The sequence below is a fragment of the Sminthopsis crassicaudata genome, chromosome 4 (assembly GCF_048593235.1).
Source record: "Sminthopsis crassicaudata isolate SCR6 chromosome 4, ASM4859323v1, whole genome shotgun sequence".
Classification (NCBI taxonomy): domain Eukaryota; kingdom Metazoa; phylum Chordata; class Mammalia; order Dasyuromorphia; family Dasyuridae; genus Sminthopsis; species Sminthopsis crassicaudata.
The window spans coordinates 459,403,907-459,422,181 of record NC_133620.1 but is presented as its reverse complement, the minus strand read 5'-3'; the positions used below and the strand labels follow the sequence as shown (position 1 = coordinate 459,422,181).

The 18,275-nt window shown below is 39.3% G+C and overlaps 1 protein-coding gene across 1 annotated transcript in view; it reads left to right on the top strand.

The window, feature by feature from the left end:
• Window positions 1-10,469, top strand: part of GALNT17 (polypeptide N-acetylgalactosaminyltransferase 17) — a 147,073-nt gene extending 136,604 nt beyond the window's left edge. Inside the window, exon 2 of the mRNA XM_074265566.1 lies at window positions 10,265-10,469. Within this exon, the coding sequence (XP_074121667.1) occupies window positions 10,265-10,452 (188 nt within the window). The 3' untranslated portion in view covers window positions 10,453-10,469. The remainder of the gene's footprint in view (window positions 1-10,264) is intronic.
• The last annotated feature ends 7,806 nt before the right edge of the window (window positions 10,470-18,275 follow it).

Below are 18,275 nucleotides of genomic sequence, written 5' to 3'. Positions count from 1 at the left end.
TCTGTATCACAGAGTTAAGAGTCTGAGTCAGGATTTGAATCCAGGTCTTTCTTATTCCATCTTCAATACCCTATGCAATGTACCTCATTGCCAGTGAAAATCTGACATATTGTATTCACTTTCAGGTGCCACATTGTAGGAAGTTGGCGCGCATCCCAGGGAGGATCATCAAAGTGTGGAAAGGTCTTGAGCTTATCCCAAATGAAGATCAGTGGGGATGTTAAATGAGGAGAAGAGAAAACTATTGTCTGTTAGTGTTTGCAAGTTGGTCATGTGAAAGACATGTCATTCTTTTTGTGAACACTTGTTTTTAATCCCAGAAGGCAGAATCAAGAGCAGGGGGTTGAAGATACAGAGAAGCGAATTTTGAATTGATGTAAGGGAAAAAACAAACACACTTCTGAACATTTCACAATGAATTCCCAAAGGAAATGAACTGCCTTGGAAACTAATGGGTTTCTCTGTTTTTGAAAGGGCTGGGGTCCCTAGTTGATGCTGGAATAGTGGGAGTCCTTGTTCAAGTAAGCCTCGGGTCCTTTCTCATTCTTTCAAGACTCTGTGATTCTACAATAATAGTGATGGGTGAGTAGCTGTGTGAACTCTACCATCATTTGCCATGAGTTCAGAAGTCAGTCTTCTCGAGACTTGATTTTTCACTAGGAAATTTCTTTCCTGATGTAAAAATGTTTTGATACACTGACCCAGAGAGTTGTCCTGGAATTGGGAAACATGAGAGTTCTATTTCATACCTACACTCTCTGGGTGACTCTGGACCAGTTTTTTAAGTATCTTTAAGACTCTGAAGGATGTGTGTCCATCTGTTCTTGTGTAAGTCTGGTCCAAAGCCCCCACCAAACAAACCAACCAGGCTTAAGCTTTTATAATGTGTTTGTCTCAGATTCACTTGAGCCATGAAATTATTTTTTCATACAATAATTAAGTGGATGCATAATACTGAAAACATCGCTTCGTTCCCTTTAGTACCTCCCTTCCCCGTATGGCCTTGTATTTATTTGACCTACAGTCTGTACACCTATTTGTAGTATTGATAGACTGTAAGCTGCTTGAAGGCAGAGGATGTTTGATTTTGGTCTCTATGTCGCCACGGCCTGCCAGGAGTACCTGGAATATAGTACAACTTAATGATTGTTTGTTGATTGATCGATATCAGAAATATTGGAACTCATGTAAAGACTAACGATGGTGCTTACCTCTAGCCCCAGAGTGCAGACACTTTGTTGGACAGACTCCTGATACTCTCTTGGCTTGGGGGAGTTGGCAGAGAACATTATAGTTCCTTTTGGAGCTCCCTTTATGGCTCAGTGGGAAGTCTTTAAAGAAGCATTGCCGCCTACCTGAGTCCCATCCTATTTTCTCTTTTTCTTAGAATAGACACAGCTTCTGCTGTAACTCTTTGACCTTCAAACAAAGAGCCATTTCCTTAGGGGAAAATGTTTCTGAAAATACCTCTTCAGCAGAGAAGCCTGGGAGTGTGTGGTGCCCTCCCTGAGCTGAGCTAGGGTTGTTTGGATGATTTGCTTCCTGCTTGGACCTGTCATGGGCTCTGCATTTTTTCTGTTGCAGTGCTTAGCCCTTATTCTAAGAGAGAGAGCGTGATCTTTCAAGAGGATTGTAGACTCGGAGCAGAAAGGGATCTTAGAACCATATTCTCACCCCTTCAGTTTGAGGAAGCCGAGGCCTCTGGGGATGAAAGTGATTTGGACAAAGTCACAGATGGTGTCAGAGGTGGGATCTGAATCCTACAGGGAATCTTCTGACCCCAACGCCAATGACCCTTCTACTCTACCATGTTTCTCTTGATGATGTCACCTCCCTGTGAAGCATTTAAGTGCTTGTTATATTCTGGGTACTGTACTAAGCATTGAGGATACAAAGAAGGACAAAATAAACAAAGCGTTCACAGTTTAATACGGGAGACAGTATGCAGATAACTACATCCATCCAAGAACATATAGGGGGGTGGATAGAAGGAAGGCATGGGGGGAGGGGAGGAAAAGGAATATCCAAGTTGGAATAGGAGCTGAGTCCGGAAGAAAGTCAGAATTTGAGAACAAGGAGAGAAAGGATGCTAGGGTGGGGAACAAGTCATGGGAAGGCAGAGTCGGTGGGGAGGTCATGGTTGAAGAAGGACGGTAGGTTAGCATGGATGAATCATAGAGTATCTGGTATTTGAAGGGGAGTCGTGATAAATAAGAAGGAATGAAGTTGGGAAGAATTTTGAATGCCAGTAGATGAATATATTTGATCGTGAGTGTAATAGGGAGGCACTGGAAGTTATTGAATTTGATAACATAGACCTTTAAAATTTTTTTCATTAGTATTTTATTTTTCCAAATACATGTAAAGATAGTTTCCAACATTCATTTTTGTAATTCTTCCTCTCTCCCTTACCTCCCCCTTCTCCAAGAGAGCAAAATAATATGATATAGGTTAAATATGTACATGTTTCCACCTTTATCATGTTGTGCAAGAAAAATCAGATCAAAGGAGAAAAACAATGAGAAAGAAAAAAAATAAAAACAAGCAAATAACAAAAGGTGAAAATACTGTGTTTTGATCCACTTTCAGTCTCCATAGGTTTTTCTCTGGATGCAGATTCCATCACAAGTCAAGGAATAGCCTTGAATCATTTCATTGTTAAGGGCCAAGTCCATCACATTTGGTCATCCCATAATGTTGTTACTGTATACAGTGTTCTCTTGGTCCTGCTCACTTGACTCAGAGTTAATTCATGTATGTCTTTCTGGGCTTTTCCGAAATCAGCTTGTTTATCGTTTCTTATAGAACAACAGTATTCCATACCATTCATATGCCATAATATATTCAGCCACTCCCCATCTGATGGGCATCCCCTCAATTTCCAGTTCCTTGCCACTACAAAAAGAACTGCTACAGACACTTTTGTACATGTAGGTCCTTTTCCTTCTTTGATGATCTCTTTGGGATACAGACCCAGTAATGATAGTCAGATCTTTTGAAAAACAGCATAGTGCAATGTTTAGGGTATCAAGATGGGAGCCAGAAAGACCTTGTCCATCTTGGTCTCTTAGTGGCTTTCACCCTGAACCTCTCTGAGACTCAATTTCCTCATCCAGAAATGAGAACAATTCTAAATCCACATGTCTATGTCTCACACGTGAGGAATATCATTCTGACTACTAAGCAGAGGATAGAGTGGGAAAAATATGTGTCAAGTAGATCAATTAGAAAGATTATTGTAATAGAAGAGGAGAGAGGTAATGAGTAGAAATCACAGATTTAATGCAACAGAAGTCTCATATACCATATTATAGTTAGCTAATGTACACAGATCATTTTACAAATCATAATTTGATAATTATCCATCATTATTAAATATATTTTATTATGGTAATTTATAAAGATGGCCTAATTGTCATTAGATGCTATGCTTTCTGAGAGCAGGGATGGTGTCTTATTTTTATTTTCCTCAGGTGCTTTTTTATAATCTCTTGTAATTAGCCTTAGATGTTGCCTAAATATGAAATTTAATTTTTCTTCTTTTTGTCTTTAGGGATTAGTGTTTATATATATATATATACACATATATGTATATATATATATATATACATATATATACATATATATATATATATATATATATATATATATATATATATATATATATATATGTATGTAAGTCAGCAGAACATGATAAAATGAGTGGTAGTACAATGGCTTATATTACCTAAACGTGGTCCTAAGTCTATCCCTTTGGATAGCCAACCAGTCAATAAGCATTTATTAAGCACCTACTATGTACCAAATACTCTGCTAAAGTCTTAGGACAGGTTTAGTAATGGTCTAGTGATAGAGGGATATCCTTGGAGCCAGGAAAACCTGAGTTAGGCTCCTACTTCTATGTGACTCTTAAAAGATCTATGTGTCCCAGAGAACTCTAAGAAATTACTGACACGCACTCGGAAAGGGAATTTCTTTTGACAATTAAGTCATTAGTCTATAAGACCCATAAAAGGGCAAATGACAAATCTTGGGGTTGCTGGTGTGTGTGTGTGTGTGTGTGTGTGTGTGTGTGTGTGTGTGTGTGTGTGTGTGTGTGTACACCCATGTGTCATCCCAGCTTTGCCAAGACAACTTTTTTTCAGCTAAATTAGAACAAATTTGGATTTTATATATGTGTGTTGAGGTGAACTGCTCAGTTTCTCAAACCTGTGAATGATTTTTTTTCCTGCTACTTTGATGAACTTCTGTGATATTAAATCTGGGAGGAGGAAATAGAAAGATCCAGACCATTTATTGTATATTGTTGATGGTTGTCTCTCTCTTTTTTTGTCTGAGGCCTCCAAAATGCACGTCCTTGATGTTGCTGGAAAAAATGCCACAGAAAAGAGAAAACTATCCTGTGATAATCTTTTCCCTTGTGCATCCTAAGTAATATTGGCGTGATTTCTTTACTTCCATTAGTGTGCTATTTTAAAATAAGCCAAATGGACTTCCCATTTTCCTCCTCATACTTCCTTGGCACGTTGGTCCATGGGGGAGAATGATAGACCAGCCCAGCTCAGATGCAGTTCTACCCCATTGTCCCAGATGATGACTTTGGAGTTGGAGGCCACCCCTTTAAATTAGAAGAAGGGCCAACTCCCCTCTTGCTCCCAATTCCTAGAGATAAAAGAAGAGAAGGAATCAGAAGCTTTCCACTGTGGGAGCTGAATCAGAGGGAAGGTCAGTTCTGTTCATTTCCATGGAGGCTCCTTCAGTGACCTTTGAGCTGTATGCTTTCAAAAAAGCCACAGAGGCCTTTTTGTGGCTTAGGAGAAAAAGCAGGGACAGTGGTACAGACAGAAATTGGCCCTAAATTCTTCCCCTTCAATGTCTGATTCTTCTGATCCTCAACATTTTCAGAGGAAAAAATTGCCCTAATGGATTCTCAGTGGACTGGAATGCTAAGTATTATTGTTGCCAATCATAATAATGATAGAGCTGATTTATTGAGATTTTTGGAGAAATTGGTCAAAGAACTGTGTTATTAGCCTGGTTCTATGACCAGAAAGGAAGCACGGTCTTATGAAGATGCAGGATGTGCACTGTAAGGGTCCTTGGGAAAAAGGTTTTATAAAACTATGTGATATTGATGAGAAGTGAAATAAGAGTTAAGAGAATGAGAGAGGGCTGGGATAAGAGAAGGGCCCCATAAAGTAGATGGGTCTAAAGCCAGGCCCTGAAGGAAGGATTTGTGTAGAAAGAAAGAAGAGGGGAAGGCAAGTAAAGCTAGAGTAACTGAATGAGAAAAGTGGGGAGATGGAAATTAGAATGATTTAAGCAAAGGACACTGAGGAAGTAGTTCTAGTTGCAGCGGAGGGAAAATATTGGGAATTCTGAGTGGAGGGAGGGTTATTAAGATAGAGCTGGGCCATGGTGAGCCTTGAATGCCAGAGAAAATTATTTGGATATAAAAAGTGACTCAGCTTTATATATTTGTATCCAGGGACTGCAATATCCCTCCTTCTCACCAGAAACCCTGATTTCCTTTAAGACTTAGCTCAATATGAGGCCTTTCTCTGGTAGCTGGTACCTTTCCTTTCAAGGTTAACTCACATTTGATCTACAAATTTGATCTTGTTACATGCCTGCTAATTTTGTCATATGTATATACTTTTTATTTTACTTATTCTTTTATATTTTGTTTATATTTATTAAATGCCTACTGTGTGCCAGGCATTGGGAATACAAATTCAAATACATAAATATATATGTATATATATTCACACACACATATATATAGTATATATATATGCATATGTATGTTTTTAAAATTTAACTTTTTTTAATATGAGCCTAAAGATTAAAAAAAAAGCATTTTCTTTCACAGAGAACAACATAAAAGATTTCTCTATGAAACCATGAATCTCTTTTATAACAATGGCTTTTTAAAAATCTAACTTTCAAAACTGTCCTGCCTGTCTGTGCTTCCTTCATAAATTGTATTCTTTTCTGTGCATTTTTTAACTTTCAGTAGTTTTTTTTCATCACTACTGCTATCCTCTCTCATTCTTGCACCCTTCTACTTCTATTAGAGAAATAAAAAAGGATCACAAATAGGCAAATCCACATGGTGACCTGTCCAAAAATATCCATCTCTTTCTGCACTTGAGTCCATCTTCCCTCTGTAGGAAGCTGGTAACATGCTTCATCTCTGGTTGTCTGGATCCGTGCTCAGAGTTTCTAACTTCAGAATTGTTTTTTTTTTTACCAGAATGTTGCTGTCTTTATTAAAAAAAAATCATTCTCCTGGTTCTGCTCACTTTACTTTATATCAGTTAATACCATCTACAACTCTTTGAAGTTATTTATTTTATCATCTTATGGTTCAATAATGTTCAGTTTTATCAGCAAACCAGAAGCTGTTCAACCATTCCTCAGTTGTTCTAAGAGGCATTTATTAAGTGCCTATTATTTGCCAGAGTGCCTCGATTCAGTCTGGGGAGCCAACATGAGTTTATTGAGTGCTTATTCTGTAGGCCATGAGCTATACTAAGCTGTAGGGATGCAAACATGAGTCATGGCTGTCAAGGGTTGATGAAGCTTTCAACCCAGGGCAGTATTGGTAGGGTAGAAATGTTCGTAATGTTGATATCTCTGAAGGGGATTTTGAAAGGCAGAGAACACAGCCTTAGCCGGAGAGGGATGAGAGTTCCCTGCTCATCAGGTACTTTGGGAGTCTCTGAAGAACAACTTTCTGCCTTTATTGGAGCAGGGGAGGGAGATGTTTCTCTTGAATTCGTTGTCAGGGACTTTCTGCCAAGCGGAATCACTCTCTTGCCTGTGATCTCAGAGGAATTGTGGCTGCTTCCCTCGTCTATCCCACAAAGAGAATGTTTTCCTCGTGGCTTCTGATCTCCCTGTGTTCTACTGTCTGCCTCTTTGCTGACGCTGAAAGGGAAATGGTGGTGGTGGCAGCTGGGGCCAGTGCCTTTCTTTCAAATGGAAGAATAGGGATCAAATGAGACATATGTTGAACACTTTGCAAACTTTATATTGTTGTTGGTGTTGTTGTTGGTGGTCTTAGGGATGAGAGAACCGTAGATTTTGAGCTGAAAAGGTCCTTGATCAGTCAAGTCAACACTCTGGTTTTACACATGAGGAAACTGAGGCCCTGTAAGTATAAGTGATGTGCACAGGGTCAGCCAGTTAAGCAATTCTAGAAAAATCTATTAAGAATTTACTATGCAGGCAGTCAGGTGGATAGAGCACTAGCCCTGAAGTCAGGAAGACTTGAGTTCAAATCTGGTCTCAGATACTTAACATTTCTTGGCTGTGTCACCCTGAGCAAGTCACTTAATCCCAATTGCCTCAGAAAAAAAAAAAGACTTTATTATGGTCCAGTTCCAATGGTCTTGAGATGAAGAAAGCCATCTGCCCCCAGAGAGAGGGCTCTGGGGACTGAGTGTGGATCACAACATAGCATTTTCACTTTTTTATTGTTGTTTGCTTGCATTTTTGTTTTCTTTCTCATTTTTTCCCTTTTTGATCCAATTTTTATTGTGCAGCTTGGTGATTGTAGAAATATGGATTGAAGAATTGCACATGTTTAGCATATTAGATTACTTGCCGTCTAGGGGAGGGGGTGAGGGCAAGGGAAGGAAAAACATTTTGGAATACAAGATTTTGCAAGGGTAAATGTTGAAAATTATCTATGCATATATATATATATATATATATTTTTTTTTTTTTTTAAATTAAATTTATTTCCTTTCACTTTTTTTTTCTTTTTTCCCTAAGGCTGGGGTTAAGTGACTTGCCCAGGGTCACACAGCTAGGAAGTGTTAAGTGTCTGAGACCAGATTTGAACTCGGGTCCTCCTGAATTCAGGGCTGGTGCTCTATCCCTTGCACCACCTAGCTGCCCCTATGCATATATTTTGAAAATAGAAAACCTTTAATAAACATTTTTAAAAGAATTTACTATGGGCCAAGCACTGGACTAAGTTCAGTAGATACAAAGAAAGCAAAAATAATCCCTATCCTCAAAGATCTCACATTCTAATGAGGGTACCCATTAATATTTAAGGAAAGGTTGCAATCCATTTCTTTTTGACTCTAAGGATAGTGTTGCCCTTTATCCCATCAAAAAGTCCTTTGTAGATATGAAGAGCCTTATGTGTACCTTGGAGTTATAGAGTAGTCCCCAGGGCTTGGATGGAAGGAAAAATGGGACATCATCCTCATTAGCTTCATCCTTATCTTCACTTTATGTCATCTGTCCCTATCATCTTGTATCTACATTTTCATCCCTACATGAATGAATGAATGAAATGAATCAATCAATATTCATTTTTTTGTTGCCATCCATTCCCATCTTCGTCCTCCCATCCATGCTCTTCATCCCTTCTCATTGTAATCCATGTATCCTCTTCTTTACCTATCCATCCATCTTTTCCATCCCTCCTTCTCACCCCATTCTTCCTTATCCTTCCATTCATGCATCCTCATCTCTATACATCCTCATTTCCCTCAGTCATCATGCTTATCTTCATCTCTATCTCTTTATCCTCCTCTCCATTTATCCATCTTCATCCGTCCATCATTCTCTTTTGTCTTTCCCTTCTCCTAATCCATCCTCTTTGAGAACGAAGAACAAACAACAATAATCTTTTCCATCCATCCATATATCACCTGTTTCAGGCACCATGTTAAGCACTAGGATTACAAAGAAAGGTAAAAAATACAGTGTCTGCCCTTAAGGAACTCACAATTATGACGGATAAGATCTTTCCGGAGTTGTTGGTGTTCAATTGTTTAATTGTGTCTGACTCTCTGTGACCCCATCTGGGGTTCTGATACCGGAGAGGTTTTCCATTCCCTTCTCTTGCACATACAGTGTAGACAGAAGATCATGCCAGAGGGCAGGCACTTGGGCAGATGCTAATAAATATTCTCTTCCCAAGAAGGAGACAAAAAAAAATCTGGAGTTAAAAAAAAATACCCATCAAACTGTTCATTTGACAGTCAAACCTTTGATATGAAGGGATGGTCACGGGCGGGGGAAATGCCAGGTGCCCTTTGACAGCCTTGGTTTATGACAGAAGCTTTATTTTACTTATCACAAATCACAGTGTTTTGTGTATTTTCTCCCCTTATCTTTGATTCATTCTCTGACTTTGCATATTTCCATTTGCCATTTAGATGAAATTTAAATAAACCCATTCCACCGAGCTCTGGGCTGGAGACAGGTACCCTTAAAACTCACTCGGAAAGAAATCTGCATTCAGCTTGCTTGCTGGGAAGCCAAAGTGCCTTCCACCTTGTAGTTATCTGGGCTTTTTTGTTCTGAGTTTTCATTCAACCTCTTCTCCTCTTGGGGATCTCTAACCTTATGGCTGATTACTCCCCTAAAGACGGAAGCAAGCAAGCATCAATAACCAAAGCTTTCCATCCAGTTGAAGGAACTGGCTCCCTGAGTGGTTTCAGAGGACAGATAATTGGAGTAGCCCTTGCTTCCCTTTTCCCGTTCGGAGACCACATTTCAAAGCTGGGATCAGCATGGAACGTGGGCCTTAAGGGCACCAGCATTTGGGCTGCTTCTTTGCCGTCACAGAAGTCATAGGAACATAGATACAAAGCTGTAAGGACCTTAGAGGTCATCAGTCCAGTTCCCTCTATTTATAGGTAAGGAAACTGAGGCCCAGGAGACCAGCTTTAGAGCTGGAAATGTCTTTAGATGTCATCGTTTGGCATTATGAAGATGTTGAAGGGCAAAAATATCAAGGGATTCCGAATGAGACCCATATCTAGTCTAAGATTCCACCTCTTCCCTTTAAAAAACCCCTTGCCCAGAAAGGGGCTTATCTAAGTCATTTGCTACTAAGCCCTGGGCTCAAGTAGTAATTGAAAGAGTTAGGATTTGAATCCAGGTTCTCAAATTCCAAACTCCACCAGCATATAGTTCCCAGTCATCTCCTAAGTCTTGATCCCTATCCCTTAGTAGCTCTGTGACCCTGGGGGGTTACTGAGTCTCTGTGCCTCAGTTTCCTTATCTATAAAACAAAGAGGTTGGACTCCATTAGCTCTCAGTTCCTTTATAGCTTTAAATCTATGATTCCATGATTGCTTTCTATAAATACTGGGGAGTTACATTGAGTTGGAGCGTTTCCTTTTAGATCGTACTTGGGATTAGAGTGAGGCTGGTGGCTAACATCATGTACCATGCTTGTTGATCTCCTGAAAGTCATCAATTTTTCTTTATTTTTTCCTTATTTCCTCAGGCTTATCCAAATCTCTTGGGCTCATCGAAGGCTATGGTGGACGGGGCAAAGGGGGGCTCCCTGCCACCCTCTCGCCAGCTGAGGAAGAAAAGGCCAAGGGCCCCCATGAGAAGTATGGCTACAATTCCTACCTTAGTGAAAAAATTTCACTGGATCGATCCATACCAGATTACCGCCCAACCAAGTAAGTGCCTATTGTTGCATTGATCGGGAAGATGGTTCTGTGGGAGCTGACATAACTCCTTTCCCTTTGACCTTCCTTCTTACCTCAGTAAAGAAGGGAATGATATGAGTAAAGACCCTGTCGGCTGTATTAGTGAGTTGTTGTACTTTCTTTGTTTATTTGTTTGTTTGTTTGTTTGTTTTTGTAATGTTGACTATAAAGGAAGAGATTCTGAGACAAATAAAATGGGTTCTAGTTGATATAGAAGATAAGAACTTTCCCAACATGATCATTCTTACTGGGAGTATACTAGGCAAAATTATAAATGAAGCTTTTATATGTTAGGCCCTCTGCTCCATGTTGGGTCAAAACCCCCTTCTTCTTCTTTTTTTTTAAATAGTTTTTATTTACCAGATATATGCATGGGTAATTTTACAACATTAACAATTGCCAAACCTTTTGTTCTAATTTTTCCCCTCCTTCCATCCCCGCCCCTACCATGGCAGGTTGACCAATACATGTTAAATATGTTAAAGTATAAATTAAATGCAATATACGTATACATGTCCAAACAATTGTTTTGCTGTACAAAAAGAATCGGACTTTGAAATAGTGTACAATTAGTCTGTGAAGGAAATCCAAAATGCAGGAGGACAAAAATAGAGGGATTGGGAATTCTTTGTAATGGTTCATAATCATCTCCCAGAGCTCTTTTGCTGGGTGTGGCTGGTTCAGTTCATTACTGCTCTATTGGAACTGATTTGGTTCATCTCATTGTTGGAAATGGCCACATCCATCAGAATTGATCCTCATATAGTATTGTTGTTGAAGTGTATAATGATCTCCTGGTCCTATTCACAAAATCCCCTTCTTTCAAGTTATCCCTTCTTTCCTAAAGCTTAAATTCTAATGGGAGAGACCATACCCACACCCATCCACCCACCCACACATATAACATATTTATACATGTACACATACATGCCTGTATATGTTATCCATATGGATGATATTAACATATACAGAAGGCTCTCCTCCCTTCTCATAAAATCCTCCTTGTTTTGGAGGCCTTTCCTAATTTCCTAATTTCTAATTTAATTCTTAATTCTTAACCTTTCCTAATTTCTTTAATTACTAATACCCTTCCTCCCAAACTACCTTTTATGTAATTGAATGATTTATATACACTATAGATATTTTTAAAATTTCTCTTAATAATAAGTAGAGAGGATATCCCACAATTCTTGGTGCATCCCAAACTGCACAAAGACTTTTGGGACAGCTTGTATATGTCCTTGTTGTATCCCCTGTTAGGATGTAAGAACCTCCTCAAAATGGCCTCATTTTTTGGTACTTTTAACCTAAATACCTGTCACACAGTAGGTACCTAATTAATGCTTGTGGATTGATGCCCCACTGGCAAGACCCTTCTTACCTCCTCACTCATTCCTTTTATTTGCTGTTGCGATTATTTTTTTCTTCACAATAGTCATTCTATACCTGATGGCTTTTCCTCATTCAGGTTGGGCTGTAGAGTTCTTCCATTCGTTTTGACACTGAAATTCCATGATGATATTACTTGTTTCTAAATGGAGACAAAATACAATTTGCATTATTTTCAGCAATTCATATTCTTTAGGGTGGTACAAAGCCTTGAGTGGACAATTTAAGCTGCCTTAGATGAGTATTAGACCTGGAGTTGGAATCTTGACCTGAATGCTTCTTAGCTATATGATCCTGGCCCATTTGGCATTCTTCCTGTGACTCAGTTTCCTCACCTATAAAGTGGCCCTAGTAATTGTGCTTACCTCACTGGATTGTTTGAAGAATCAAATGAGACCATGGATATTAAAAGCTTTGAAAAATTAAAACACTATAAAAATTCCAACTATTAAATCACAGGGGATATATATTAATAATATATATTATTTAATTTAATAATAATATTTTATTCAACTATATATATTATTCAGCTGTGTGTGTGTGTGTGTGTGTGTGTGTGTGTGTGTGTGTGTGTGTGTGTGTGTGTTATCTGAGAGTTAGGGGAGACCTTAGAGAAATTAATCAATTTATTTTTACAATCCAGTTTGCATCCTTAGCCCTGGTGCCTTCAGGTCACTCTGGACAAAGGCCAATGACATAGAGCCAGTTCCAATTTAATATTTAGTGCGCCGTACAGAGAGTCATCTTCTTATGAGCTCAACAAATGGATATTAAGTGTCTACTGTGTGCCAGGTGCTAGGGATGAAAAGACAAAAAGGAAACCCCTTCAGGAGCTTACCTTCCAAGGGAGAATACACTCTGTACAACTGAAAGAAAATACAGAGAGAAAAGGGGGGGGAGGGAGGGAGGGAAGGAAGGAAAGGGAAGGAAGAAGAAGGAAATGGAGAGAGAAAGGGATGGAGGAAGATGGAAAAAGAGGGAGGGAGAAGGAAGGAGGGACAGGGGGGAGTGTGAGGGAGAGAGGGAGAGCAGATAGATAGAAGGAGGGAGTGAGATAGGAGGGAGAAAGACAAAGAGAAACAGAAAGACAGACAGAGAGAGACAGAAATAAAGAGACTAACAGACAGAAGGAGGGAGAGAAAAGAGAGATAGCCAGAGAAACACATCATTTTCTGTCTCTCACGCCAGTAGAAAGCAAATTCCTTGAGGGTAGGGACTGTTATTATCTTTTAGCCCCAGGGTCTGTAGCATCTAGTAAAAGCTTCATAAAAATGCTTATTAAATGGAGCGGATTCAGTCTTTGTGTTTTTGCTCTGTCTGGTCTGTTTATAGAGCCTGTCTTTGGGCTTATTTTCTTGAATCTGTCTTTATATAAAAACATCTTACCTTTATAAAGTACTTTTATAGTTTCACAAAGTACCTTCACTTACATTATCTCATTCAGCCTACAAAGTAACAGCAGAATCCTCCCCTCCCCAATTTTATGGAAAACAAAAAGATACTCCAAGAGGTAAGTAAATGACTTAGCCAAGATCAAACAGCTAATAAAGCTGACTTTAGATCAAAACTCAACTCTACTGTTTTCTTGTTTAATATTCTATAATATTTCTCTCTCTCTTTTTAAAATCTCTTTCTTTTTTAATCGTCATATACTCTCTTCCTTCCTTCCTCCTCCCCTCTTCCTTCTCCCCCTTTTTTCTTCCCCCTCCCCCTCCCCATCTGTCTGTTTCTGATTCTCTCTCTGTGTTTATTCTCTCTCTCATCCCTCTGTCTCTGTCTGTCTCTTGTCTCTCTCTCTTTATTTTCTCTCCCCTTTCTGTGTCTGTCTCTCTTTATTTTCATTCTCTTTCCCCCATATCTCTCTCTCTCTCTCTCTCTCTCTCTCTCTCTCTCTCTCTCTCTCTCTCTCTCTCTCTTTCTTTCTCTCTCTCTCTCTCTTTCTTTCTCTCTCTCTCTCTGTCTATTTCTCTCTCTCTCTCTCTCTTTCTCTCTCTCTCTCTCTCTCTCTCTCTCTCTCTCTCTCTCTCTCTCTCTCTCTCTCTCTCTCTCTCTCTCCTGTCTGCTTTCTGTCTCTCTCTTTCTCTCCTCCTCCTCTTCTCTCTCTCTTTCTTTCTTTCTCTCTCTCTCTTTCTCTCTGTCTGCTTTCTCTGTCTCTGTCTCTCTCTCTCCTCTCTGTCTGCTTTCTCTCTCTCTCTTTCTCTCCTCCTCCTCTTCTTTCTCTCTCTCTCTCTTTCTTTCTCTCTTTCTTTCTTTCTTTCTTTCTTTCTTTCTTTTCTTTCTTTCTTTCTTTCTTTCTTTCTTTCTTTCTTTCTTTCTTTCTTTCTTTCTCTCTGTCTGCTTTCTCTCTCTCTCTCTCTCTCCCCTCCTCTTCTCTCTCTCTTTATCTCTTTCTTTCTCTCTCTCTCTTTCTCTCTTTCTGTCTCTCTCTCTGTCTCTCTGTCTCTGTCTCTGTCTCTCTCTCTCTCTCTCTCTCTCTCTCTCTCTCTCTCTCTCTCTCTGTCTCTCTCTCTCTCTCTCTCTCACCACACACACACACACACACACACGCAGGCTCACACTAAAATTTAATATTTGATGTCAGCTTAAGGAACTTGGCCCAGGAGGACCCTCAGCTCTTCCCCCACCTCGTTAAATGCTGGAAGCCTCTAGTGTCTCCCGTGAACCTGAATGTATTCTCTTCCATCAAAGCTGCCGTCTGTTTTCTTCTTGAGAAATAAATTGTGCTGGTGGATCCAGTAAATTAAATCCTGCCTGGTCTGGTGGATGCTTTGAAAATGCCTCAGGCGTTCCTCCAGTTCAACTGAGACCAAACCCTTATGTCACAGAATTCTGACATTCTAGCACAAACTGCTTGCAACTCAGGAAGCGGTTAAATAGGCCCATCCTTGAATAGCTTTGAAAAGTACACATCCCGACCTTTTTTTTTCCTTCTTTCTTTTTTTGGACTGGACCTGTGATTTCCTCATCTTACGAAACTTCTGATGAAGAAATTTCCTCTGCCCAGGAGGATCAGGGCCTACTGGAGAAGGAAAATGAAGGGCTTAAGTGCTTTCCTAAGGTCATACAGGCAGTATATGTCAAAAGCTGGATTTGAACCCAGGTTCCTCTATAGTAGAATGTAAGCAATTGAATGATATTTTTGCCAAGAAAACCCCCAAAAGGGGACATGGAGTCAGACACGAAAAACACTTGCCATGTATTATGCAATTAAGAGAAAAACAAAGTATAAAGCTTATACTTTAGAGGGGGAGACAACGTACAAGCAAAAAGAATCAGGAAAGGATTGGGGATGGGCCTCCAGACAGGACAGCCAAAATGTCCTTTTACCCCCAAGTTCGGTTGATGAGTGAAGACTTTTTTCCATGAAAGGGAAGATACGATGAAAACAATATTTTAGGAAGATCGCTCAGGACATGAGGAATGCAATGGAGAGGCTGGAGGCAGGTCACCCGGTAATGAGAGTTTCAGAAAAGGTCATTCATTTTCACTGAAGGGATGGTGTTGTCTGCTTTTGGCTAAAATTAAATGGACATGAGGTTTGAATATATCATGTTCTGAATGTTCTTCTGTATAGTTATTCTCTGCCAACTTCCAAGAATGACTCAGATAAAACCCATTTCTTTGCAACTTGTGAATTTGCAGAATGATGGCATTCCCAAGCCTAAACTCTGGTCGGTTTTAGGAAACCATATATGTGACCCTGCTCAGTGAAAGGGTTTTGTCCATTCCTTCAGATTATTCATTAATGGAAGCTAATTAATGGTAATCTGGTATAGTGGAGAAAGTTCAACCTTTGGTTTGAATCTGGGTTTTGACAGATTAGTGAATTCAAATCCCAGATATATCACTTAATCCCCATCTTATTTTGGACAAATTATTTTCCCTTTCAGGACCTTAGTTTTTCTCAGAAGCAAAATTGGTATCATCATGCTCATACTATCTACTTTGAAGCGTCATTGTAAGCAAAATTCTGTGTAAGTGAATAAATGAATGAAAGGAAAAATGCATCTATACAATAATTATTATGTTCTAAGCAATGTGCTGAGAGCTAGGGAGCCAAATAGAAAAGCAAGAGAGACCCTGTTCTGGAGGATTTTCCATTCTAATTGGGGTCAGGGGAACAACGCATATTGCAAATGTATTTCCAGCTGGCTCTGTGGTGGCCCTTAGGGAGCATTGGAAAAGCAGAGTCATGCATTTTCTTTAATGTAGTTTCCATCGATAAACCTTATCTATTTCCAATATTGAACCACTTGATGATGCTGAGGTCTTTGGTCGTTTTCTGGCATAAAAATGTGAGGATAAAATCATAGTATCATACAACTTAAGAGTGGAGAGGGACCTCAAAGGTCATTCAGTTAAAACTGCCCAAATCGTGACTCCCGTTGGCTCTGTTCCTGACACGGCCATCCGGCTTCTGCTTGTCCGACATTCAATGGTAGGTGACTCACCTCTTTGATTTTTGGACAGTTCTAATGATTAAAAAGCTTTTTTCTTTGTGTTGGTGCAGAGGAAATAAGAGTATAGTCTTGGGTGGCGGCCATGTGAATGGAAGTGGGGATTGGTTAATGGGAGAGAAGTTGTGGAGATAAAATCCATTAGACCTGGAAATGGATCGACTATGAGCGGGAGAAGGAAATGACAAACCACACTAGTATTTTTGTCAAGAAAATACAAAATGGGGTCATAAAAAGTCAGACCTAACCAAGAATAATAACAAAACATCCAAATCATTTTTTAGATGAGGAAACAGAGGCACAGAGAAGCTAAGGGCTTGTACAGCTTGTGTCTGGAGGCAAAATCCTAACCAAGGTTTTTGTGATTGGAAATCCAGTCACCTGTGATGAATTCTGGGTGCCTATGGGACATCCAAGGAAAGATTTCAGTCTTTCATTATAAATAGGAAATTATAAAAAGTAGCCAGCACTTAAATAGCACTTTATGGTTTGCTAATCACTTAATATATATTCATATACATTTTCTATATACCTATATATACATACTTACATATACATGTACATACACATATATGTATATATAATTTACCTCTCTGCGTAGCCTAGGTAACATAGTGGGAGAAAGGGCTGGACCTGCAACTAGGATGACCTTAGTTCAAACATAGCCTTAAGCACTCATTTCCTAGGTGATCTTGGATCAGTCACTTAATTTCTCTCTGTTTCCTTTTCTGTAAAAATGGGACAATAATAACACTTACCTTCCAGGGGTTTTGAATTGGAAAGCAGTTTGCGAACCATGACGTAGTATATAAATGCTATCTGTAGTAAAGTGCTATACTACAGTATTGCATAAATGTTAGCTATAATTGTGGCTGTTATTATTTTTAAGTTTCTTCACTTACAAAATGGACTTTAAAATGCTCATACTGCCTGTCTTATTTGAGGGGAAAGCTAATTAGGTGTATTTTATATATTTGAAATGTCCATGAGATGGATAGTTGGAAATGCATGGTTGGACTCATCCTTCAGTTTTACTTACAACAACCTAATAAAGAAGGTAGTATCAACATTATTATTCCCATTTTGTAGGTAAAGTCACCAAAGCCAAGAGTGTTCACTTAAGGATTAAATGGTATAGCTGGGATTTGAACCTAGTAACACGTCAGAAACAAATGGGTTCTTCGCATGCAGATTTGAGTCATTTTTTTTTTTTTGAGGGGATCATGGATGCTAATGAGATCATGTGGAGAGTACAGGGAGAGAAAATGTTGGATATTGGGAAATAAGCCAGAAATATGGGAGAATCTTTTCATCTAGGATTTATTGAATGAAATCCATTCTGTTACCCAACTCCTTTACACTGGATAGAAGGGGCGCCATTTGTAGACCAGCCTACTGCGCTCTCCTTAGCACTCCTTCTCCACTTCTCCGCAGGTCAACTAATCCCTACAGTTCTCTGTATAGTCCAACTGTTCTTGGCTCTGGAAAATGAGCTTCTTAATTGCTTTTCACTCACTGTGGGTACCAGCATCAATGGACTCTGGACTTTCCATAAGCCATAAGAATTCAAAACGATTCGATGCTTTTCTAGTGGTAGATACAGCAGCCAATGAATGCTCATTTCAGCCAGGCGATCAAACTGACCTTTCTGAGCCTCAGTTGAAAGGTATTGCAAAAAGCTGAGGCGAAGTCTTATTTTCTGGAAGTTCTTGAGGTCTATTTCCTGACCTGGCTTTGGATAATCCTTTGGTTCCAGTATTTCCTTTGTTTTGGAAACTCTATGGGATGTCCCCAATGTCTAAATACAGTTTTAAGCCACTAAAGTTTAATTTAAAGCTACTTTAGTTTAAAGCTAATTAAAACTTGAAACTGCACTAAGACTTTTGGGACTCTTTATACTATTTATAAAGAGTCCAGAATAACATTTTTTTTTGGCAGCTACATCACATTC